The sequence below is a fragment of the Pelodiscus sinensis genome, chromosome 2 (assembly GCF_049634645.1).
Source record: "Pelodiscus sinensis isolate JC-2024 chromosome 2, ASM4963464v1, whole genome shotgun sequence".
NCBI classification, from domain to species: Eukaryota; Metazoa; Chordata; order Testudines; family Trionychidae; genus Pelodiscus; species Pelodiscus sinensis.
This window is the reverse complement of record NC_134712.1, coordinates 34396552-34420817: the sequence shown is the minus strand read 5'-3', so window position 1 is coordinate 34420817 and position 24266 is coordinate 34396552. Positions and strand designations below refer to the sequence as shown.

At 43.0% G+C, this 24266-nt stretch overlaps 1 protein-coding gene across 10 annotated transcripts in view; it reads right to left on the bottom strand.

The window, feature by feature from the left end:
* Nucleotides 1-8549: 8549 nt before the first annotated feature.
* The window catches only part of UBR5 (ubiquitin protein ligase E3 component n-recognin 5), a 170896-nt gene continuing 155179 nt past the window's right edge, over nt 8550-24266 (bottom strand). For 9 of the 10 annotated variants that reach the window (XM_075920248.1, XM_075920251.1, XM_075920249.1 and 6 more), the window contains 10 exons: nt 22012-22156; nt 21570-21700; nt 20845-20905; nt 19956-20131; nt 17198-17282; nt 15454-15609; nt 14899-15012; nt 12162-12306; nt 11089-11174; nt 8550-9717 (listed from right to left, as the gene is read on the bottom strand). In XM_075920248.1, coding sequence (XP_075776363.1) covers nt 9505-9717; nt 11089-11174; nt 12162-12306; nt 14899-15012; nt 15454-15609; nt 17198-17282; nt 19956-20131; nt 20845-20905; nt 21570-21700; nt 22012-22156 — 1312 coding nt within the window. In that variant the 3' untranslated portion in view covers nt 8550-9504. The remainder of the gene's footprint in view (nt 9718-11088; nt 11175-12161; nt 12307-14898; nt 15013-15453; nt 15610-17197; nt 17283-19955; nt 20132-20844; nt 20906-21569; nt 21701-22011; nt 22157-24266) is intronic. The other variant, XM_075920252.1, reaches the window with a different exon arrangement.

Below are 24266 nucleotides of genomic sequence, written 5' to 3'. Positions count from 1 at the left end.
AGTGATCCCTGCTACTGGTGATAAGCCCAGGGTGTCCAAAAGGGCCAGGGCTGTTGGACCTGCGGCAGCCATGTCTACTCAAATCCCTGTGGTGCCATTGGGTGCCGGGAATGGGATCGGTACTGGGACGACAACCGCAAAGATCCCACAGAACGCAGGAACTCTGCCTCGGACTCCGAAGACAGTTCGGACGCCGACCATGGCAGTGCCAACGAAGGCTGACCCTGTACCGCTCCCGGGCAGAACCTCGTCATCAACTCCGGCTTCCCTGCGTGGGGACGGAGCTGCAGGGGACGGAGCTGCGGGTGTGGCGGCAGTGGCACCGGGCCACACGCTGCTTGCGGTGCCAGTAGAGCCGGAGCCTGTGGTGCCTACAGGTACGGTGCCGGCGGCACCTGCAACATCGGAAGGGCTTGCGGTGCCGGCACGGGCAGAGCCAACAAGGCTGGTACTTGGGGCCACAGGGTGCATGGGTGCCGGCAGTGAAGCCTCCCAGATCGGCTGGGCAGGAGACTGCGGCACAGTCTGCCCTCGTACCACTGTGGCCGGCAGCGATAGACGGTCCCTCGACTCTACCGGTGCCGGCCGGAGCTCCGAGGCCCGGGAGACCAACAACCATTACCGTCACGTAAAAAAACTGAGGAGGGGGAGAGCCGGCAGGGTACTTATGCTCCGCTATAGCAGTGCCACTCCAGGGGGCAACCTGCCAGCCCGACGGGTGCCACTGGGGAAAAAATGCTCCAGGAACTGTGCACGCAGCGCGCATGCACCTCATTTGAATGGACATGAGCAATCACTCGAAGAAGAAACCCCTATGACTAAAATGGCCATCGGAGCTTTCTTGGGCTAGAGAGTGTCCACACTGCCATGGATGCTTTTGTACAAAAGCACAGCTCGCACATGGCAGTGTGGACGTGTTCCTGCACAAGAAACCGCCAGTGTAGACACAGGCTAAGAGTTTCCTCCCATAAGCAAAATGAATTTTGTGTTGTGCACCAGTACTGAGTTCATGTGGCTTGTTTGGATGTGCCACTGTGGCACCCAAGTTATTAATAAATATCTTATAAACCTCTACCTTTTCCCTCTGCTGCCATGTCTCCCCTTGCTTCATCAGCTCCCCTGGTGCCTGCTGCCCCCAACCTCCCACCCTCCTCTGCTGTCCTGACTCCTGCCTTTCTCACTGCTGTCAGCCTTCCTGAGACCTGCCCCCCCCACTCGCCCTTCTCTCTCCCCGTGCCCACTCCTCCAGTAGCCCCACTCTGATCGTGTGAGCGACCCCTCCTCATCCCCTCTCCTAACACCTCCCTCTACACACCTGCCTTGCCCCTCTCCTCTGGTACTGGTCCCTCCCCTGAAGGTGTCTGCCCTTCTGCTTCACCCCCAGAATCCCCTGGCACCTGCGCCTTCTCTTACTCCTGCACCCTCTTGGTGCCTCCCCCTTCCCTCACTGCCACTACCCCCTTTGCCCTCTTTTTCCCTGATGCCCATCCCCTCACCACCCTCTGCCCCCATTCCCCTCATGCCCCTGTGCCCTTACACATGACTTGCTCCATCCCGGCCTTCCTCATGCCCACCCCTTCTTTCAAGCCTTCTCCCAGCACCTCCACCGCCAGCCCCCAACGCCCTTATCCTCTCCCCTCCCAGCATCACCCTGTCCCTCTCCCACTGACACCTCCCCTCCTGCCTTTTTCCTCATTGTCTGCACTTGGTCCCCTGGCATTTCTCTCTACTCTACCCTGTCCCTTTGGTGCCTTCCCCTTTCTTCCCCCTCTCCCCTCCTCCTCCGCACAAGCCCCTTCGTCTCCCAGCCCTTCCCCTAGTTTCCTCCCTTCTCCTCCCCCTCTGCCCAAGCCCCTTCCTCTCTCAGCCCTCCCCCTCCCCTACCTTCTGCCTTCCATTTTGCGGGGCCGGAGTCTGTGCTCCATCCCCAGACTCTGAACCCACAACTCAGCTGCATGGCGCAACGCAGCACCCAGCAGTTTTAAAATCCCTGGCCGTGACGTTATGGCATGCCCGGGCATCTCCCTGCCTACCGGTTTGAGCACACCGCGCATGGCAGCAATAGCCAGCAAGGGGGAGCTCAGTGAAGGTTGCACATGGTCAGGACCAGGGCCGGGGGAGAGACGCTCTGGGGCCAGGGTGGGAGGATGCGCAGGGGGGCCGGGGCCCACTCCAGCTCCAAATATTGGTGGAGCCTGGGCACCACAAGCCCATACAACTCGCCGCCCATGCTTGGTTGTCTTGATCTTGGAAGACAGAGAGAAACCTGTGGGGAACAGCCTCACTGCCAGAGACAGGGAGCTGGATGCTGCAGCATCATTGGAAATAAGGGCTTTGAAAGGGCCTCCTCTGCCAGGCCTGCTGTTGCCCAAGTGCTCCTTCACTGCCAAATATTTCTACTCAGTGCCCAGTTATCACAAGGCTCTCTACTTATTTCCCAAACATTTGATCTTCATTTAGAATTTCTTGGCTTGCACACGGTGTAGTTTTTAATATCATCTTTGCCTTGTAGCAGACATACAGTAACTGTTAGGTCTTCTCCACCCCAGCTGTATCGCAGCACAATTCTTAGTCTAGGGCAGAGGTCTACAACCTTTTTAACCACAAAATCACTTTTTCAATTTCAGTGCAATGTAAGCTTTACCTCAAACCCAAATATCCTTGGCCCACTTCCTTCCCCCCGCTTCTCTGAGGCCCTGCCCCGCTCCTCCCCTTCTCTCAGGCCTCACCCTGCTCATTCCATCCCCCTTCCTTCCCTGGCCTCACTCACTTGCACCAGGCTGGGGTAGGGGGTGCAGGCTCTGTTCTTGGGCCAAGGAGTTTGGGAGGGGCTCCAGGCTTAGTCCAGAGTACGGGATTGGGGTTCAGGAGGAGTTTCAGGGTACAAGCTCTAGGAAGGAGTTTGAGTGCAGGGGACTCACATCTAAGGAAGGAGGTTGGGTGCAGGAGGTGGTTCAGGAAGCAGGCTCTGGATGGGCACTGCTTAACTGAGATGGCTTCCAAGTGATGGAGCAGTGGGTTTAAGGCAGGTTTACTCCGACCCTGACCTTGCACCACTCCTGAAAGCAGCTGGCAAGTACAGCAATGGCTCTGGGGTGCTGTGTGCTGCCCTGTATCTATAGTCACTAAGACCACAGCTTCTACTGGCTGCTGTTCCCGTTATTGATCAATAGGAGCTGTAAGAGTGGAGTCTGCAGGCAAGTACAGCATGTGGAGAGCCCCTACTCTGCCTCAGGGGCTGCAGGAACATGCCAGCCACTTCCAGAGGCAGCAGTTACCACAGAGATAATTACACCAGTCACAAGTTAGGCTTTTTAGAACTCACTAGTCAAAGAATTAAATTTAAGCATAAGAAATGAAAATTATGAAATGCACAGATCAGTCAAAAACTAAAAATAACCCATTTTGCCAGCAGTAACAGAAGTAACTACAATCCTCCATGTGTGTGTCAAGTCCGGAGAGGAGTGTGAAGGAGTTTGTGTTTGTGAGAATCACAGACACACAGTTGCCACGCTCCCTCCATCTCCTCTGGGTGGGGACAGGGTACAGAAGCGGGGGAAGGAGGGACATCCTGACATCAGTGCCCCCTCTTCTCCCTCCCACACCCTGCACAGCAAATAGGAGGCTCCCAGGTGGGCAGCTCCAAGGCAGAGGGCAAGAGCAGCATGACAGTGGGGGGAGGGGCAACTTAAGTGCCAGCGCTTGATAGCTTCCTGGTCAAGCCAGTCAGGATCACCTTTCAGAGGCTCCAAGATCTACTGGTTGGTGACCACTGGTCTAGGGATTCTAGTCTTATTTGAGCTCCATATATCCACTGGACTTTTATGCATGCTTGCCATACATAGCCTCTCACCACTGGGAAGGCATAGAAGAGGGAAGCCAGTTATTCTCAGGAGGGAGATCAACATGTAGTCAATTACACAATTAAGCAATAAGCCTGGGCTCATGGGTTAATTTTGTCAATACACACACTTTCCTGCCCCTCCTCCAGCTGCCTCGATATTAGGAGTGGAGGGGGGGGGGGGGGGAGAGCAGGAGACCATGCACAGGAGGAGCTGGCTTCAAGCAGGATTTATGAGACAAGCAGCATGGAGAGGGAGAGGGGCAGGCTGGAGCCAATAGGAGTGGGAAGCCAGCTTTCCAGCAGGCTCCCCGTGTGTGCCAGCTACAAGGACCCACCTACCCCCTTCCTACTGCCTTCTACAGAGGCAGCAAGGTGGGGGCAGGTAGAAGCCAGTGCTGGAGGGAGCTGGCTCAAAAGCCCATTACCCCTAGCACCACCTCAGCGGTACTGCCTGCTCACCCACCCTCTACACTGATGCATCTACAATGGGGGGGGAGAGAGGGGCACAAGAGAGGCAGCTGTGAATCAGCCTCTGTCCATTGTGGGGGGAGGGGGTGTCCAAGCTCCCAATGAACAGAGGCTACTACACATCCCGTGAAGCAGTCTCTGTCAACAGCAAGCCTGGGCCTGCCGCAGACAGAGGCTAGTCCATGGTAGCAGCCCGTCCTTAAGGAGTTCCCTGTGGACAGGGGCTGCTGCCACCCTGTGCTGCTGTCTCTGATACAGCCTGTTAAGCTGCAGGAGGCCATATGCAGGCCTGGCAGGCAGGAGCTCTCCCTGAGCACAGTAAACCCCCCGCACTGCCACTGGGGGAAGCATGGGTAATACAGAGGCAGCAGTGCAGGGTTGCAGGGGGCTCCCCAAGAGCGGGGATAGGGCACTGGCTGCCTAATAGTCGTGTAACCGCTAAGATTTCATATGGTTACATGACTATTCAGTTACACAATATCTAACATCCCTAATTCTCAATGGTTGATTTATAGAAGAGATGGGGAGAGATGTTTGTTCTAGATGCGGAAGAATTTTCCTTCACTTAAGTGAAAAAGTACATGATGAACAATAAACTAGCTTATAGGCATCAGTACTTCACAGACTACATCAGAGATCTACTAACATGCATCTATTAAGAGAGTAAGTCTGGTGTTCTCTAGCTGAAAACAGATGGATAACCGCACATAAGTTTCTCTTTACAGCTTGGCTATTTCGGCCAGCTGATGAAGACACTTTTCTAAGCCTGTATTGCTCCTACAAATAACTTAGCATTAGGACAATGGGTCTACGCCTTAACTTCATAACAGAACCTTCATTGGAGCACCTCTTGCCAAAGCCCCTCATTTTCACTGAGTGGTTTGCTGAAGCTGTTATTTTGTGAACCAAGAAAAAAAGATCCCAGCCAGTCTGAGAACCACTGAATTTATAGTCAAGTCAAAACGTGGTCATCATTACTTATATTTGCCCTGCTGACCAACTTTGCATAGCTCCTTGACAACAGCCAATTATTTCAGTAAGCCCACTCAAATTAATACAGCATTCAAAAGTACCCAGCATGTTCAGTTTCAGTACAAAAGGAAATGTAAACTACGATAGCTAAATTAGTAACATTGAAGAAAATATGACTATGCAATGTAATTGGTGGCTACAAACAAGACTGCCGCAGTTTTGGGGTTCATAAGAGATTTCACAAATCAGGAATGTACTAATGTCTTATTTACACAGTTCTGGTGCAGCTGCGTCAGGAACATGGTTCCAGTTCAATTATCCTAAGGTTATGGAGGGCCATCTAAAAACCTCATATATTCAATAAAATTTCAGTTTTATATGAACATTGAATTTGGAACAGATGTCAGATAGAAATTTGGGTAACTGGGGCTTTGGCTATATCACAATCAGTCCTGAGCAAACTGCAGAGAACTCAGAGAAAAGAAGCAACAATTTTAAGAGGGCTGAAAGGTCTGATAAAGGAGGACATCTTTAAAAAGTTAAATATACATAATGTGACTAAGTGAAAGGGAGGGAGGGAGAAATCCATCAACATTTGCAAAATAAACATAGAATGGAAAGGAGCTATTTAGTATAGTGGAGGGTTATATATACTATATATCGGTTATGACAGGATGACATTACAAAAAGGAAATTTTAGGTAGAGTAGCAGGAAAAGCTTCCTTACTCTGGGATATATTAGACTGTGGAATGGTATTCCTAAGGCTATTACAAAAGACCCCATCAACAGATACCTAGAAGATGTACCATAGGTAATAGTACAGTAACAGGGAGATGAACTGGATGACATTCCCCCCCCCCCATTTGAATTACAGAATTAGAGATAAAGGGCATGGTAATATTTTCTGACCTCCATGCACTTATCTTCTGATGGGCAAATTTTAAGTAAATCCGAATACCCCATTAGTTTTCTATAAAGCCCATGCTTTTACAATAAAATCTCCCTCACACTTATCTTTGAAAGGGAAGAGTAGAAGTTCAGTTTCTCATGTTTTTGAAAGTACTAAAATTTTGCAAAAAATACATTTGCTTTTGTTTGCAATTTTTCTATTAGTCTTCTCTCCAAGTTTAGATTTAATGAACAGAAATCTTACTTGCAATAGCAAAAAACAGTTATTACAAAGCCAAAAAACCTGGGTAATTAAACAAGTATAAGGAAAAACCCAGACCACTTTTTAAAATCTAGAATCCCAGTTGCAACATGGAGTTTAACTAAGGTGAAACGTATTCCAGAATTCATTACAATAGGAACCAACTATTGACCTGTTGGCAAATGTTCACATTTGATTGGCATCTGCTGTACTACTTAAAGAATTATGAACACTTAAGGAATTAGGCCATAAAACTGAAATATTACAAACTTTTCTCCTTTTTCTTTTATTTCTCTATCACATCTTAAAAATAAACTAACAGAAGGGCTTAAGTCAAAGGGAAACAAGGTGTATGATTTTAATAAACATTTTTCTTATTAAAATCCTTGATATTGCTTAAATATACCATACAGAGAAAAGCTATTTTATAAAGCAACATACACATTTCAAGTCAATGATGTCAGCATAAATTATTCTGGTTTACCCCTCTTATGTAATCAGAATGCCTTGGTTGTGTATATATGGTGAACTACTACGTAAGACTAGTTACCTGTGTAGTTTCTGCCAAGCTATACAGTACAGGTTTTAAAAAAATGTTTTATGCTATATACAGAAATATATATACATATAACATATAAATATATGTTATACATACACATACATTTTTATACATATACACACAATACATATATACACAATACTTTACACTTTCATATGGCCTTTGGCCAGAGAATCTAGGAGGAGTTTTACATCATTAAGCCTCCCAGTGTTTAAGGAGACAGTTTCTTTATTTTACAAACTGTGAATTGAGTCCTGATCTACAGTTTTTGTACTTATATTAAATATTTCAGTTAGGGGTGTGATTTTTTTTAACTGAAGTGTTTATACTGGTACAAACCCTAGCATGGACTGTTATAGTGGTATAATACCAATGTAGTATGTTCCCCTTCCCATACAGGAATAGCTATACTGGTATGAACAAGGAGTCTTTTATACCAATACAGAACTGCACCCATATCAGGGAGTTTCTGCTGCTTTACCCACACACCACTCCAGTAAAAGCAGTACAGCTTGTGTTTAAGTCTTTGAGCTGAGGGCTTATCTAAAATAATTTGCTGAAAGTCACAGTGGCAGATCCAGGAATGGAATCCAAAATGCCAGACTCTCAGTCCCTATTACCTAACCAGTGAAAACCTCACCTCTGCCTACGAGGGCTGCTCTTGGGAATGCTACTGCTACTTCATTAGTACATGTGGAAATAGTTATTTACTTGGTGTATCTGCAGTTTAACTATACAAGTCTAGTAAACAGTCTTCAAAGTCTAAGCGGCACACACGGTGATCGGAGTTATGGTCCCAAGCCCTCCCACAAGCATGCAAGAATTAAAGATGCTACAGAAGCAGGAGGCTGTACTTTAAGATCAGATGGGAAAAGAAGGGGTTTAGGTCACTTTTGGCCATCTACTTTTGCTTAGCACTCAAAGTGGCATTGACCAATTTTGATGGAAAATCAGTTTAGCATGCCTCAGCCAGGGAAGGGGACACTACAATGTGGCGTCAAAATACAGGGAAAAGTAGGAGAACAACAACAATCTCATCAAAATCCATCATCAGTCTAGTCTATTAAGTTTTAGTAAGTATCAGAATTATGATCACAAGGGCAGCCAAAGTTGTTCCTTTCTGTATTAATGACCTTCCATCATTTATAATGGGAAGCATTCACATTAGGAATTTCATGACAAAGTTTTAGAACACTATATGTTCAAAGACTACCCTTCCAAAACCAGTAAGAGTTTTATTAAAGAGTGGACATACAGTAGGTCCCACTGCAATGAATCGGCTGATTTATTCCATCAATCAATTTTGGTGTTGTATAGGAACTTTCCATTAAATCCTGCATTTTAGCGAAGAGACAGGGTTGCCTGGCCTGCTCCATTCAGGATTCTCTGCTAACTGTAAAATGTGGGATGAATTGTTTCCATTTTATTATATAGTGCAAATGCAGATCACTTTTTTAGCTTAGAAATTGAGATTTTTAATGGACAACTGTGTTTGGTGTAGGCTGTTAAGCTATAATATTCAGTTACATAAATAAAAACTATTGTATCTTCGATATGAATTGGTATTTTGTCTACAATTTCTTTATTAAAAACTGTAACAAGATACTTAAAAAAGGCTAGATACAAAAGGTAGTTAAGCTGCTCACGAACATTAAAATTTTCCAAAATGTATCTTCAATAATCATGATCTTATAAACATTTTACAGTTACCAGAAAGTGCCCAGGCTGAGTTTACACAGTTGAGATACCGCAGTACAAGTATCTGGTTAGATCTGAAAATGGAACAACCTCCTGACTGTCTTCCTATTGAAATAGGAATACAAAAATGTTGATTGTGAACTATGAAATAATGTGCACTGGCCTCATCATATGTATGAAAAACCTTGATCAAGGTACAGATTGCATGCAAAATATTAGTGATGGGATCTAATGTACCAGAGTTCAATGCAACCAGAACAGAAACTGCAATGAAAGTGGTTTTCATAAGTAAAAGTGAATGATTCCAACTCTTAGGTCTGAACTGTCAAGAACTTTTTACAAGTTCAATATACATGATACACAACTGCAGCCAACCACAAATTAAACACCATAAAAAAAAGTTAAAATAAAACACAGAACATACTTAATTTTTTATTTTGAAATTCCCTACTCCCTCTATACAAGAACCTTTGCTGAAACACTTTCCACAAAGGCAGCAGTGAATTTTCTGAACATTTTACATATTTTCCCTCAGCAAAAAGATAAATCACAGTGTAAATTATATTGTTCTGCTGTCATCTTTGGCTGGGGTTAGGCCAAGAAATTACTGACTAGCGAAATGTTACAGTCAAACATTGCTAGTGCTTCTTGGGCCTGTAGATTACAAACTTAATACAGGAATGTTTGCATTTAATCATTAAAGTACCACCAGGGGTATGACAGCATTAACTTTCATAAACTTTTATAGACAAATGGAAAAATCTACAAAACTTAGCTAGTAATATTACACAGCAATACACACTTTTTATATTCTACACAAAACCAAAATTCTTGGTCTTAATGGCGAGTAACAATTTCTGTTTCAGAATCTGTTTAGAGGAATAAAGTGGGACATAAAGGCGAGAAATGCAAGTGTTTGCTGTAGGAAGATGTTGGTCATCTGGTGGTCTTATTGTGATGGATGGCATGGGCTGGAATCCTTCCTCACTGGCAGGCAACGATGGACTTGATGTCCAAAAGTAAACCTGAAAGAACAGGAAGTAGGTTGTAACTTTTGCAGTTTTAGAAATATTTAAACTGACTCCATGGTGCAAACATTGGTATCACATGCTGGATTTTTGTTTTGACATGAGTAAAATGGGAAAGTCACAAGGCAGTCATGGGGCTTGATCATAAAACACTCCTTGTAGTGTAGAGACTCAGATCTTGTGCAGGATACTATTATGATAACGTTATACTCCCAAAGCAATTCCTCTCTTCTCTCAACTACAAATATATAATATCACATATACCTTAACCAACTTATCAAAAGCAGCAACACTCTCTAAATGATATTGACCACATCTTGGTGCAGGAAGATGAGTGTCCATCTTTTTGAGAAGAGGAGAATGTCTGTGTATCGGAAACATTTGTATATAATTTGCATTTTACATCAAACTGCTATAAAATACAGCACTGATACCAAGTGCATTAAAAGCTAGCAATGGAAATTACAGTACCAAGAGTTCACTATAGAAGTATTAGAAGTGTGAAATATTCTCTTGCAGAGCTAAGTGAATACCGCATTGTACCCTGAGCGCTTTGCCTAAACCAATCTGCTCTAGATTTTCCTTTTTTTACACCAGTCTGTTTTCTTTTTTGGTTAGTTCACAATAGGATGTTAAATTTAGATTAATTAACTATTCGAATAGTCAATAGGATTTCCATCAACTATTCAATTGGTCTATAAGGACGCCTCTGCCTATGAACTGTAGCAAGAGTCCTGTGCTCCCTGAGGCACCTCAGACATTGAAATGTACACGAGCTCGGTGGGGCTTTCATACATTTCAAAAGCAGAACTGCAGCAGAAGCTGCACAAGTGGAGACTGCTTCAGTCCCCACTTGTACCATTTTCCGCTGTGCCTCTACCTCCCCTGTCCCCCACAGAGATGGTGCTGGGGGAAAACAGCTTTTAAGACGCCGCCCCCCCCCCCCCCCCCCCCGCTGTCTCTCTCTGATAGAGGCAGCAAGTAGGGGGAAGTGACTAGTTGCATCACTAGTTGACTAGCCGATAAGCTCATGCTTATCGGCTAGTTGACTAGTCGCTTACATCCCTAGTTCACTCAACCTCAAATAATGCAATTCAAACCTGATCTTCTGTCCATCGGTTATTCAGTTTGAAACCTCTGAAACAGGGACTGCAAATGTGCTTGAAAGTTCTGAGATATGGACAAGGATACACCAATATTAATTTTCTTGTGAACAAAGCTATGTTTCAGTCCCAGTCTCCTGAGTTGAAAGCCTAATGCACTAACAGCATAGAAAACTTTCATAAAACAAACAAAAGAGAAACTGAAAAGCAATACCGATTTTTTAAAAGCAGTCAAACAACTTTTTACAGTGGAAGGTCAACTTACTAGATCTTGTCTTTCTGTCATACTCATCTTCTCAACTATGGACCAAAACCAACGCTTGAACTGCAAAAGCTTCTCAGCATTTTCTCCTGTATGAAACAGAGTAAATAAATTAAATATATTAGGCAATGAATATTTATAGAACATGTTTTATACATGTCAGCAAATAAAATATGTAGTTTCAATATGCCTCCCAATAAAATCTGTATACGGATGTTGCTAAACTAGAAAGCCCCAGCAGCAGAGGTTGCTAGCAGCTGGGAAGAGAAACCCAGCAGGAAGGCAGGTACCGCCCCGCACAGTCTAGCAAACTCCCTTGTCTGGGACCAATCAGGTTCCAATTGTGCCAGACCAGGGACACCCAACCTGTACTAGGAATAAGGACAACTCCATGTCAAATACTAATGGAAACACTTTTTAATGTAAGAGCTAGATCTAAGCAAACTGGTATAAAAACAACTTACAATTTACTAACTAGCTAAGTTTTTAACAGGCCAATAAAACGTTGCTTTTAAAATATCAGACTACATCAATCTTAGAACTAAATGTATAGTAAGGCCAGAATTTGGCAAGAAAAATAGCGCAGCTCCTTTGCACGCTGAGGGATTATTTATATAGTGATACGGAGGTTATACCTCCCCCCCCCAAAAAAAGAGTTGTGTACTCTTCTATTTTGAGGTAAAAAATTCTTAAAAGTGGCAAATAGGGTACAAATCCTTTTAACATATTATATTTAGAGCCATTCATTAAGGTGAATGAACAGAGTAGGGATGAAAAATTTCATTTAATCAACTGATTAAATGTCATTTAACTGGTTAACTGATAAAAGGGTGTGTGTGTGGGGGGGGGGGGGCCTGCTCTAGCCCTCACCAGTTTACTGGAACTGGTATGCATCACCCTTTAAACAGAGCTAATTTTAAGTTTAGAAAAAGTTGAATAAGTTATATTTAATATTCATGAACATCTTAAAGTTATCCTTGATATCCATGAACATGGATATCCATTTATCCATAGATGACTAATGCTAAAATTTGAGCTGTACAGCTCATTTTCAAAACAGACTATGTATTTCATACCTGACTCATCATTGAAAGAAGTAAAGCTGATCAGCATTTGCACATTTACTTCACCACAGCCATTTACCAAAAGCCTAAAATCTTCTGCAGTCAAGTCTTCTAATGAATTCTTTGGAAGCACATCCAGCAGACCTTTCCTCATTGCCTGAAAGAGACACAAGATTCATTTTATACTTAACCACCTTTGCTACCCTTTACATGCATTTCTGAGAAGTTATATAGAAGGAAGTTCATACCCCACATATCAGAGTTAATTTTCTTGGCCATTCACCTCTTCCATGTTCAATCTCAAAAGGTAAAAACGTCTTTGTGAATGAAAGACTATATGGGCCTCTGGTCTGGAACTTGCAAAGTAACAAGTGTATGCTTTCTCACTGAAATCTGAACTTTTCCATATAGCCATTTTTTTCTGTGCTCTAGTCAATTACAATATATTCACAACTATTTATTACCTTGCTGCCCTCTATCTATCCCAAACTCCCACTTCCTTGAATGCTGACACTGCTTTAAAAATCTGCCACTTTCAGAATCATTAGACCTAGAAATTAATGCTGTAGCTGTATCATTAAAAATCTTGGAACTCAACTTTCAAAATGGCAGAAAGCATTAGGCCATCTTTTCCCCCCCCAACGCATACCACCTCATTTAACTACAGTAAAACTCCATATCCAATGCTCCGGCACTCCTGATGGTCTGGCACCATCAGGAACCCAGAAGTGCTCTGGCTGCCGGACAATTGGAGCTGCTCTGCGCCCGGCTTCCCCGATTCAGCCGCTGCTGAAACTGACCAGCAGCTGAATCAGAGAAGCCGGAGGCAGAGCAGCTGGGGTGCTGCTGGGTTGGTCCCGTAGTGCTGCCCCGCGGAGCTGCGGGACCAACCCAGCAGCACCCCAGCTGGCTGTGGGCAGGGGCTGCTCTGGCAGCAGCCCATGGTCACCGCAAACAGAAGCTGCTGCTAGAGCAGCCAATCCTGGGATTGGGGCTGCTGCCAGAGTAGGGATAGTAAATGGCATTTAATCAGCTAACTGACTAATTGATAGAATTTCCCTGCTGCAGGTCTGCCTTTTAAATGTATTAACAGCTGCTAAAAGGCTAAAGTGCAGCTGGGAGGACCAGATGCCAGCCAGAACAGCTGATTCCTAGCTCGCACTGGGTCGGTCTCCCCCCGCCCCCAGCGGCTGCACTTTAGCCTTTTAAATGTGGCGGCTCTTAATACATTTGAAAAGCACAAGTGCAGAGAGGGAGAGGGAGGGCACCTTGCACAAGCCAGGAATCAGCTGATTCTGCTCCTGGTCCTCATTACACCTTTGACTCCCTTGCCCCCTATGGAGATGGTGCTTGTGGAAACTAGCTTTTAAGCCAGCTCCCCCCAGCACAGGCTCCTGCGCCCCCCCCCCCACCTCCTTGCTGCCTCTCTATGATAGAGGCAGCAAGTGGGGGGGAAGTCACTAGTTGAGTCACTAGTCAACTAGTCACTTACATTCCTATGCCGGAGCAGCCTCCCCTATCTCCCTCACTGCTGCCTTTTAAGCCAACTCTCCCTCCTTCCCCTCCCTTGCTGCCTCACACACACAGGCAGCAAGGGGAGGGGGAGTAGTTGAATACTCCAGTCGACTACTCGACTATCCAATAAGCTTATTGGGTAATCGACTACTCACTAACATCCCTAGTTCAATAAAGAATTAGATAAGTTCATGGAGAATACATCAAGATGGTCAGGGTTGCAACCCCCATATTCCAGGTGTCCGTGAACTTCTGATTGCTAGAAGCTGGGACTGTACAACAGGGCATGGATCACTCAATCCCTTGTGTTTACTCCCTTTGAAGCATCTGGCACAAGCCACTATTGGAAAATGGCTAAATGATCAACTGGTCTAACCTATTATAGTCATTCTTATGTCTTTAAAAGTGAGAGTATTCAGGAGATACTAGCCAATAAATCAGGTCAGAACTGCAATTTGGGAAAGGTGGTGAGGCAAGTGACAATAAGGACAATATCATTTCGAAGTCTAATATCCCATGGCTTACCATGGTTGATAACAGTTTAGCAGTCCAGTAAATGGCCCTAAACACCACTCTCTGAATCAATGATTAGAAAGCAAATATTCTTATATCTAATCTTATTTCAAACCAGGCTTCCAAAAACAAGACCAAGATTTACTTTTAGTATAATTTTTGACAGATGCTGGTCTCATTTCTTGTTAAAAATGAACAACAGTAAGAACAAAAATTTTGCTACCATTAGCCATACTGAGCTTGTGCAGAGTGAGCATAAGGCAGTCAGATGCTCCAGGGACTTTATGCTGTTTTTAGAGTTGGCTTGTAAATCTCTGAGCTAAAAGGTTAAATAAATCTGGTCTGACAAAAAAAAACAAAAACACACACACACACACACACCCCCACCCCACACCCCCCTAGAAAAATGGAGAATTTTGCAAAATCTATATATGTCTTTGAAGATAAAAATGTAAATTGCACTACATTTTCACAGTATACATGTTATGTAAACTCAAGATATTAAATATTTTAATCTATATTTAAATACTGAAATTTAACTAGTCACTGCGCTAACTTTAATTCTTCCTTTGAATTTATATCCTATCTATTAAAATGAGTTTTTAGGGTAATCACGGTCTCCACGTAATTGATTTAGCAGCTGGGTAAAAATAAATGAATATTAATTCCCTTCAGAAGTTGGACAACTTGGAATGGAATCTTACATGTGAAAAGCACTTACATGTAGAGGTTGTTCTGCTACTACTAACATTCTGTGTTCTGCATATTTCCGCACATATTCATAAACATTCTGAGGGGTGACTGGTATATTTACACCATTGGAGATGAGTTCAACCTTTGATGAAGGAGCAAAAAGAGAGAATTTAAAAATTAATATTTAAAGGAGAAAAAAGGAACAGTCAAAACAGGAATATCATTACTATTACTGTATACTGTAAATATGTTGTGGTGTTGTGTAGCTTTTTCGCTCTTAAAACAAGTTTTCAATAGATTACTGGTTGACTGTTTAAAGTCAATTTATATGATGAGACAGAATCTTGTTCTGCTGATTTCTCATTTATCTTATATTTAAAAGCCCATAAATATTAGGGGTGGGATCTTCAAAAACACATCAGTGAGTCAAGAACAGATCCCACAGAGTTTTTCAATGGGCCTTGTGGGCCTGAACACATACATAGTTTAGAAGATCTCACCCTAAATCTACTGTTGGTGGCAAGGTGGGGTTGACAGGCTATGGACAAGTAACATTAAACTGTAAAGTTCAGCTTCTACCTACCTGTCCTCCACCCTCCTCCTTGCACAGGTCTATTGCAAATGCTAAATCCATTGCTGCAAAAACAGCATCAGCATCTGTGCTCTGGGAGGCGAGGATAAGTTGTCGCAAGCTCTCATACATAACCGGATCAAAAAAAGCGAAGTCATGCCAGTTCACCTAAAATATGGTAGATGTTTGAAATGTAGCATTGTTTTTATAAAGATATCCAATGAGATCTAAAACTAATACAATATATACATTCGCATAAATGCCATATCATGAGGCACTCAAACACTTGTAAAGAATGGTAAAAAAAAAAATTAAGGAATTTCCACTCATATCCTTATTTTTTGAGGTGCAAGAACATACCACATTCAAGTGCACTAGTAACACACAGAGAAAGTTCTAAATTATTTGCCCACATTATGAATAACGACAAGATCTAGGAACTGAACTCTTGCAATCAGCTTGGGTCAGAACAGACCTTGGTTGATTTTTCAGCAGGATTTGAAAATAGGGTCTCACATGTCACTAATAGGGTTGCCAGATGGTTTCACCAAAAATTATGACCCCCCCCCAAAAAAAACTGCAGAGAAAAAATTCTGTTAAGAACAACAACAACAAAAAGGCCGGGGGGCGGAGGGGCGGGGAGAGATCGAAGGGAAGGGGAGAGGACCAGGGCCGAAATGCAGTTGCTTCTTCCACCTCAGCATATTGTCCCAAGCAGCCTTCCATCAGGCGCCTGAGCCAGGCCTCAGGAAAAACAGTATTTTCTGAATTTTTTTACCAGAAGCAAGGTACAAATATCGGTCTGTCTGGTTCCATACCGGACACTTGGCAACCCTAGTCACTAATCCTTTTCCTGTCACCACACTCCTTACATCTGCACCTTCGAAAGGAAGCTTCTTCCCAGCAGCTGCACATTGCTTTAGATGGAGAACTTATTTGTGCCCAGTAATTGCCCTCATCACCATCTACAAGCAGATCTTTTCAGCAGATTCTTGGCACATTCCAGGGGCCTTTGCTCCATTGATTACTGGGCAGGCAGGGAACCCTGGTTATTTTTCTTTCTTTCCATTTAACATACTACTTTGTGGTGCCCCAAACTCAGACAGAGGGAATTTGGTGCTTTGTATTTTCCTGTGTTGCCCACTCCTCTGTGGTCAACTTGACGGAGCCCTAACAGTTAATGCTTTCCTCAGATGGCTGAGCAAGGAGAATGGCCCTTTGGAAAGGGGTTGCAAAGACTCACTCTGATGGCTTTTTTTAAAAACAAAATGAAAGCCAGGAATAATGGAAATCTTTTAATTGGTTGCACCATACACCATATTTAAAGGTATATTGACTAAAATGTGGTCATGCCTTAAAACAGTTAAAACATAGGCAATTGCTGTACTGCATTTAAATTATGTCTACACATGAAGCAGAATTTGAAATCTGATTTTGTAATTGTAACATAGTAAAAGCAGAAAAGAACTAAGCTACCACACTGGTTTATCAAGTTCAGGAGAAAAAAAAATCAATTCTGTTCCCTCCCCCTCACCCACCCTTTTTTTATAGATGGTATATTATGTCATTGGAAACCCTCCTTCTCAGTCAATTCCTTGATATCAACTGGACAAACTCAGTTTAACTGCAAGACCAAAAAAAAAATCACAACTGTTTTAATTAAATTTAGTCTTGTCAAACAAGCACATTATTAACATCAAAACATATATTTTGTAAAAAAAATTAAAGGCAATTTAGATTTCTGCAATCAACTTACTTTTCTGCCCAGAAGAACTTTGATAACATGTCTGTTTAACGTGATGGGACATAGTTCATTCTGAAGCAAGCACAACCCTAAAATTCTGAGAACAGAAAGAGTATTGTTAGAAAAGCACAAAAGGAAATTGTTAAAACAGCAGTGGGATTCAAAAAAGTGTCCTGAACATTTCAACAAGAAAAACAAATTAATTCTGGAAATCAGGTTGAAGCTAGCTTCCAAGTATAAACCTCGTGTTTGAAACTTCCCAAAGACAACATCTGCAAATAGAATTACTGTTTTTGAAATGGTGCATGCAGTACCTTATCCCCTCTGGACAGTTTTTCTTGGAACCTTGGTTAAAAATATATATATTTTAAATCAGCTATGTTTCCTCAAAAACAGTCATGGGTAAAGAAGGATCACTTCCTCAAAAATACCTGCTGCAACAGAACTTGTTCTTGGAGACTAAAAATCTCCATAGATATTTCTAAGAAAGAAAATTTAAAAAGTAACAATGCAGGAATATAAAAATACAGTCAGTAGAAAAGAAAGAAACCTGTTTCGTGGAAGACTCAGCAAAAACAGGGATAAAAATAAAAGAGGGTTCCCAAAACTTAACAACCACCACCACCACACACAGGACCACTGAAATTGTTTCTGTAAAAAATCAGTTTACCAGCCTTTTAACAGCCACCTGCAGTCTGTGCAATTATATTTCATATATGAGTCAGAGTGTCTAAATAAATATCAGTGACTGAATGAGCCTTGAAGCTACTATGCATTCAGCAAGTTGTTACAATGCAAAATGCAGTCAGAGAAACACTTAGACATGGATCTTCTGGAATCAGGAGAATCTGCTGCATGCAAGTGAAAACAATCAAGAAGTGAGTGGATTTTAAGGGTGTCATTCATTTTCAGGCATAAGCCTAGAGACTTCCACAAAATCATGCTGAAAAAAGCCTCATCAGAGCAATCCCACTCGTTCTTCTCATGACCACCTATTTCACAGGCAGGTGCACTGAAGCACATGAAGATTATGAGTCTAAATTATTCAAGAGAACAAATACTGGTCACAAGCCTTATTCTGAAGCACATGATCCCACTAAGGAAAAGTGTGGTAGAATGAAATGTCAAAATTAATCTTCAGTCAGATACATTTTCAGCAGAGCTAAAGCAATGTGATAGGAAGACAACCCCAGGCTCCATAATATAGTCAAAACTCAAAGGTCACCTTTACTATAGGAAATTTAATTGAAGGACTTCATCCTAACTAGGGATATTAGGAGCACCACCCTTAATGGATTATGCTTATTGGGTAACGGTTAATTGGTACTTGGGCAGAGGGCTGCTGCAGTACTTGGGCCCCCCGGAAGGAACCCAAAGCAGCCAGGCTGAAGTAGCTCCTCCCCATGGCAGGGGGAGGAAAAGGGGAAGCACAGGCCTCTGGCCCGCACTGGTTAACCAATTAAACAGGATTTTACATCAACTGTAAGTTATTTTTCTGCCATCATCAATACTGTAGTAAGCTCCTTTTAAGTAGTGTGTTAGAATTTAGTAATTTTGTCTGTCATTTCAGTCTTCTTTCATGCACTCCACAGAGGGAGAATTGTGTATGCAGTGTAGTGCTTTAATATGCACACTATAATGTATTTATGTCAGAAAGAAGAAGTCAAAGAAGAGGACCTTGCATTTGAAGTGAACATAGTGAGGTTTGTGATGAATTTTGATGTAGTTTGGTTTGAAAAGGTTGCTGGGGCAAGGAATAGCTCAGTGGTTTGAGCATTGGCCTGCTAAACCCAGGATTGTGAGTTCAATCCTTGTGGAGGCCATTTAGGTATTTGGGGCAAAAATTTGTCAGGGATGGTACTTGGTCCTGCTATGAAGGCAGGGGACTGGACTCGATAACTTTCAAGGTCCCTTCCAGTTCCAGGAGATAGGCAATCTCCTATAATTTAATTTATCCCTGGTCTAGACTAAGATTTGTGGGGGGAGGGCGGGAAAAAAAAATCAGGAATGCTTTCAAGGGAGTCACACTTTTGGACTTAAGAGCCTATGGTGGTATCTGGACATAGATATCAAAACCAAACGCTATTGTCTATTCTGCGGGCCGTGCATGTCCAAGTTAGACATAATGTGGATGGTACTGGGGCACTTTAAGGTCCTGATTCTCTGACATACTTGCAAAGTAAAAATGGGACAGAGAAAGCAAAAACACAGAGATATAAGTTTTAGCTCAATAAATCCACAAAATAGTTAACTTTGACAGAACATGTTTACCTCCTCAGAGATCATAAGTCTTGGAACCTGACACACCAATGGTGCAATTTATCTGATGCTATTTTCCCCTTCCTCTCTCTGATTCAGACAGACTCAGGTGTACATTAAGTGGTACTAGTACCTGTCAAGGTTAGCACCCTTGGGATCTGACCGGTGCCTAACCAGAGAATTTGCTGAACCATAAGAGATCAATGTTGTCTATTAGCATTACCAACACTTCCATTGCTTATTGGACTCTTATAAGGCATTTATGGGTGAATTAGAACTGAACAACGGCAGCATAGAGCACTGAAAACCAGGACTGGTGGCTGTAAATAAACTTTATGGTACTGGGGGAAAACTGGCCACACTCATGAGAAGTGGACATCCTGTTAACTAAAATCATGCTGGATCACAGAAGTTGCCCGACCAGCGTGCCAAACTAGAGAAGTTCAACCTCTATCAAAATACCTGAAATGCCAAAAGAACACAAGGCTAGCAAAGTAAATTAATACTGTACCTGCCAATGTTTCTAAAACAATTCAACCTCGCCTCTGTGTTTTTGCCAGGCCTTGGTGTATAAAAACCTCGTTTCCCAGGTTGGTAGAATAGAGGTGCATTATCATCACCATCATCTGTATCATCTAATTCCATGTCTACCACACTGCGACTGGAACCATGTCGCTTTCTATTTTCCTAGTACAAAAGATTAAGAAGCTAATTTAGAATCCTGGTTAAAAATCAAACATCAGTCCTAATTTCTAAAAAAATTCTTATTTGCAGGGCTCGACAAATAATACAATCTACTCGCCTGTGGCGAGTAGATTGTAACCCGGAAGAGCTGGGTTCGGGTGATCTGCGCTGGCGAGCGGGGCGTGGCTGACGAGCGGGGCTCGCCGCGGTTCGGTGAGCCCTGCTTCTTTGTCATCTGAAGAAGTGGGTTGTGCCCTCAAACATTTGTGATGCTATTTGTATATTTTTGTTAGTCTCTACGGTGGTACAGGATCATTGTTGTTTTTTAAGTTTTTTTTTAGTTACAGACTAACACGGCTACCCCTCTGAGACTTTTATCCTGATTTCTGCTAATCTTTGATACTGAAATCTGTTCACTACTGGACTCAAAGATTTTTGAGTCTTCCCATTTCAAAAGACTGGTATCATTTGGTAATTGAGCAGTTACTTCGTTATTTTTTTAAAAAATTAGAAAAGATTTCTTTAGCAATCAGAAAAAAAACCCTTCATTTTATGTGAGATAAGAGGAAAAAACTAAGGCAAATTGCCAAGTCACTTAAAGGTTGTCCCATTACATTTATTTTAAATTCATACAACTTTCTATGGCAAGACAATTTAATTGGATTTTAATTATCTTCCAGTTCACATGTGAGTCCAGTGCAGAACAGATCCCTTACCTGTACCTTTTCTGAGGAATCCAGCAACCCCAGATCCAGGATACTGTCAGCTCCATTTTCCCTGGAGGGGCAAGAGGAAAACAGGCAAGCCAAGTTTTAATTTACTGATATCAATTGTAAGACACATTCTGTACTGGAATTAGAAAGTTTTATTTTTTACATTTCAATAAAAAATACAACTAGAGATGATTCTGAAAACAGAATTTAGTAGAGACAAATTTGAAAGGAACAAGACTGCCAGTAATTAATTATGCATTTATACAGCTAACTTTCCTTGATCAATCTCTCCTGACAGATAGAAGGAACACTAAAAGTCACTGTAACAAACTAAAAGCAAATTGCAATGTGCAGTTTCTTGCCAATTTGGATTTAAAGCAAAACACAAAGAAAAATATCATATTATTAATATTGTAGTGGATCCTAGATATCTAACATAGACAATGGCTTCATTGTGCTAGGTACTGTAAATACACAATGTAAAAAACAGCCCTTGCCTCAAAGAATTTACACTCTAAAGAGACACGGTAGATAATCTGGGGAAAAGGAAGTACTATTTCATTTTCCAAATGGGAAAGTGAAGGTACTAATATTAGGTGACTTGCCCAAGGCAAACAGGACATCTCTGATAGAGCAAGGAACTGAACCAAGATCTGCTAGGTCCTAGATCGCTGCCTTAATCACAAGGCAGCCTTCCTTTTAATCTAAATCCTTATTTAATCCTTTACCTTCCATGTGCAATAATGAGTTCCATAGCCTCATCAACTCTTGCTCTAAGAGAATCTTCGCTTGCTAGTAACAGAAGCAGCTGAGCAGGGGACAACTCCAATAGCATACCTGTGATTTTGCTTGCAAATGCCTGGAAATAAGAGTTCAAGATCTTATTATTCCATCATTCCTTCAGTGCATGCACTCTCAAATAGGATTATATGAGAGTCTTCATATCTTAACACATCCAAGATTTAAAATGAATTCAGTGAGTCAAATGTCAAGTTATAGAAACACAAACTAGAGAAAGTCATGAGAGATCCAAAAAAAACACCCTTATAAAATTCAACTATTTTAATTGGTCATGAATTTCACAAGCAAAGGATAAAGAAAAGACATTTTAAATGAAAGATACCCATAGCAACAACAACAGACTTAAGCGTACTGCAAAGATGGTCTTACTGGTTGCATTGCTTGCACACGAGGGTAAAGCCTTTCTCCAAGAGCCTGTCGATGTGCTGGAAGAGGATCAGGATCATCACTAGGATTTCCTTCTGATGCTGGTCTAAAGGGCCTTGTGTCAATGGAAAGTTGTCTTCTGAAGTCCCTTTAAAAATGACAGTTCACATCTCTCTTGGTTTATATTTTGTGAAACTAGATAGCACTGAATTAATTGCAAAGGAAACACACAAAGCTCTTGGACATTATCATTTATATAGATAAAATAATATGAGTCTGTTCTTGTAATTGTAGCATTCTGTGTAATTAGTTGGATTATAAGGCTTGGGACAAACAGAGCTGAAGTCCTTCAGTCTTCTAGGGAAACAAGTAACAATGGTGTTGTTTGTAATGCATTTCATATCTTGGCTATGCAGCAAGTGTTGCTACTGCAAAGACTGGAGGGATTTGTGAGACTAGGTTAAACAAAGGTTTAATGATGTTGAAATGGGCTTATGTATTAAAGCAAGTATTTATACACCATATCTCAAAAGTTGAGTTTGGAAGTTATTCAAAGTGCTTTACTACAGTAAAACTCCATTGGTCCGGCATCCAATGCTTCGGCACTCCTGATGGTCCAGCACCATCAGGAACCCGGAAGTGCTCTGGCTGCCGGACAATTGGAGCTGCTCTTTGCCCGGCTTCCCCGATTCAGCCGCTGCTGAAACTGACCAGCAGCAGCTGAATCAGGGACGCCTGGGGCAGAGCTGGACTATCGGAAGGGGGGGCTATGAGGGTTCTGGGGTGGCATCTCCCCCCCCAGACCCTCTCATAGCCCCCCCTTCCGACAGTCCGGCATACCTGATAATCTGGCACCCCCTGGGTCCTAAAGGTGCTGTATTATCGAAAGTTTACTGTACCTTGAAAAAGGGAAATTTGGTATCCTCTCAGTTTGAAGAAAGGAGAGTCTACATTTTAGAATAGGACATTCATCTATTTCAGTGGTTCTCAAAGAGTAATGGAGAACGTTTTCAGGTTGGGAGCCACCGATTCACAGAAAAATCAGTCAGGGGCCCACACACGAGTGAAAAGAAAAAAAAAACCCTGACCCCTCAGCGAAAAGGGGGAAAACTCTCAGATGGGGCCCCCAAATGAGAAGCAGGGGAAAAAACAGGGGAGATAATCACCTCACTTCAGCGAGGCTCAGGTCTTACCTACAGGGGTGAATTACCTCTTCTGGGGGTCCAGGGCTAGATTTTGTCCCTCCCCAGGCTCTGGGGTGGGACCAAAATTGAGGGGTTCAGTGTGCAGGCTGGGGTTGCCCAAGAGCATTCTGAGGGAGTAGGGTGCAGAGTGGATTGGGGTGTAGGAGGAAGCAGGAGATTGGGGTACCTATCTGTGTAGCTTTGAGGGGGCACAGATGTCTTCCCCAGCACCCTGCCTTGCAGGCACTGCCCCTCACTGCTCCTACGGGCTGTGATTGCCAGCCAGTGGGAGAGAGGGGGTGGAGCTAGCACATAATCACAGGGACAGTGCCCTGCGCTGCTGTTCCACCACCTCGGATAAGGGGGAACAGAAGCACCCAGAGCCATTTCTTCCTTCCTGCCAGGCAGAGCCTGTGGGCCAGATGCAGCTTGTAAGGCTAGGAACTCCCCCTGCTGCAGCAGGGAGACTACGCTGTCACTCCAGCCACATAGGGGTTGGGAGGGACAGGGGTAGAAATGAGACAGAATGGGAGAAGGAGCCCCTGCGATAAAGCACTGGCTCCCTTTGCTACAGGGGGAAAGGAGCAGAGCCTCAAGCCATATAGACCTGATCGAGGCAAGCCTTGGGCCATAGGTCCCCTATGCCTAATCTAAAGGTTTTTTTTCAGGCCCCTCCTTCTGTGTGTCTATAGTTATTTATGCATCTTCCCTCTCCCCTCCTCAAGAGCAACAAAAACAATTCAAGTCTAGAAAACATGATCTACGAGGGAAGACTGAAAGAATTGGGTTTGTTTAGTTTGGAAAAGAGAAGACTGAAATGGGACATAATAGCAGTTTTCAAGTACCCAAAAAGGTGTTATAAGGAGGAGGGAGGAAAAACTGTTCTCCTTGCCCTCTGATGATAGGACACAAAGTAATGGGCTTAAATTGCAGCAAAGGGGGTTTAAGTTGGACATTAGGAAAGGTTTCCTAATTGTCAGGGTAGTTAAGCACTGGAATTAATTGCCTAGAGTGGTTGTGGAATCTCCATCACTAGAGATATTTAAGAGCAGGTTATGTCCAGGATGATCTAGC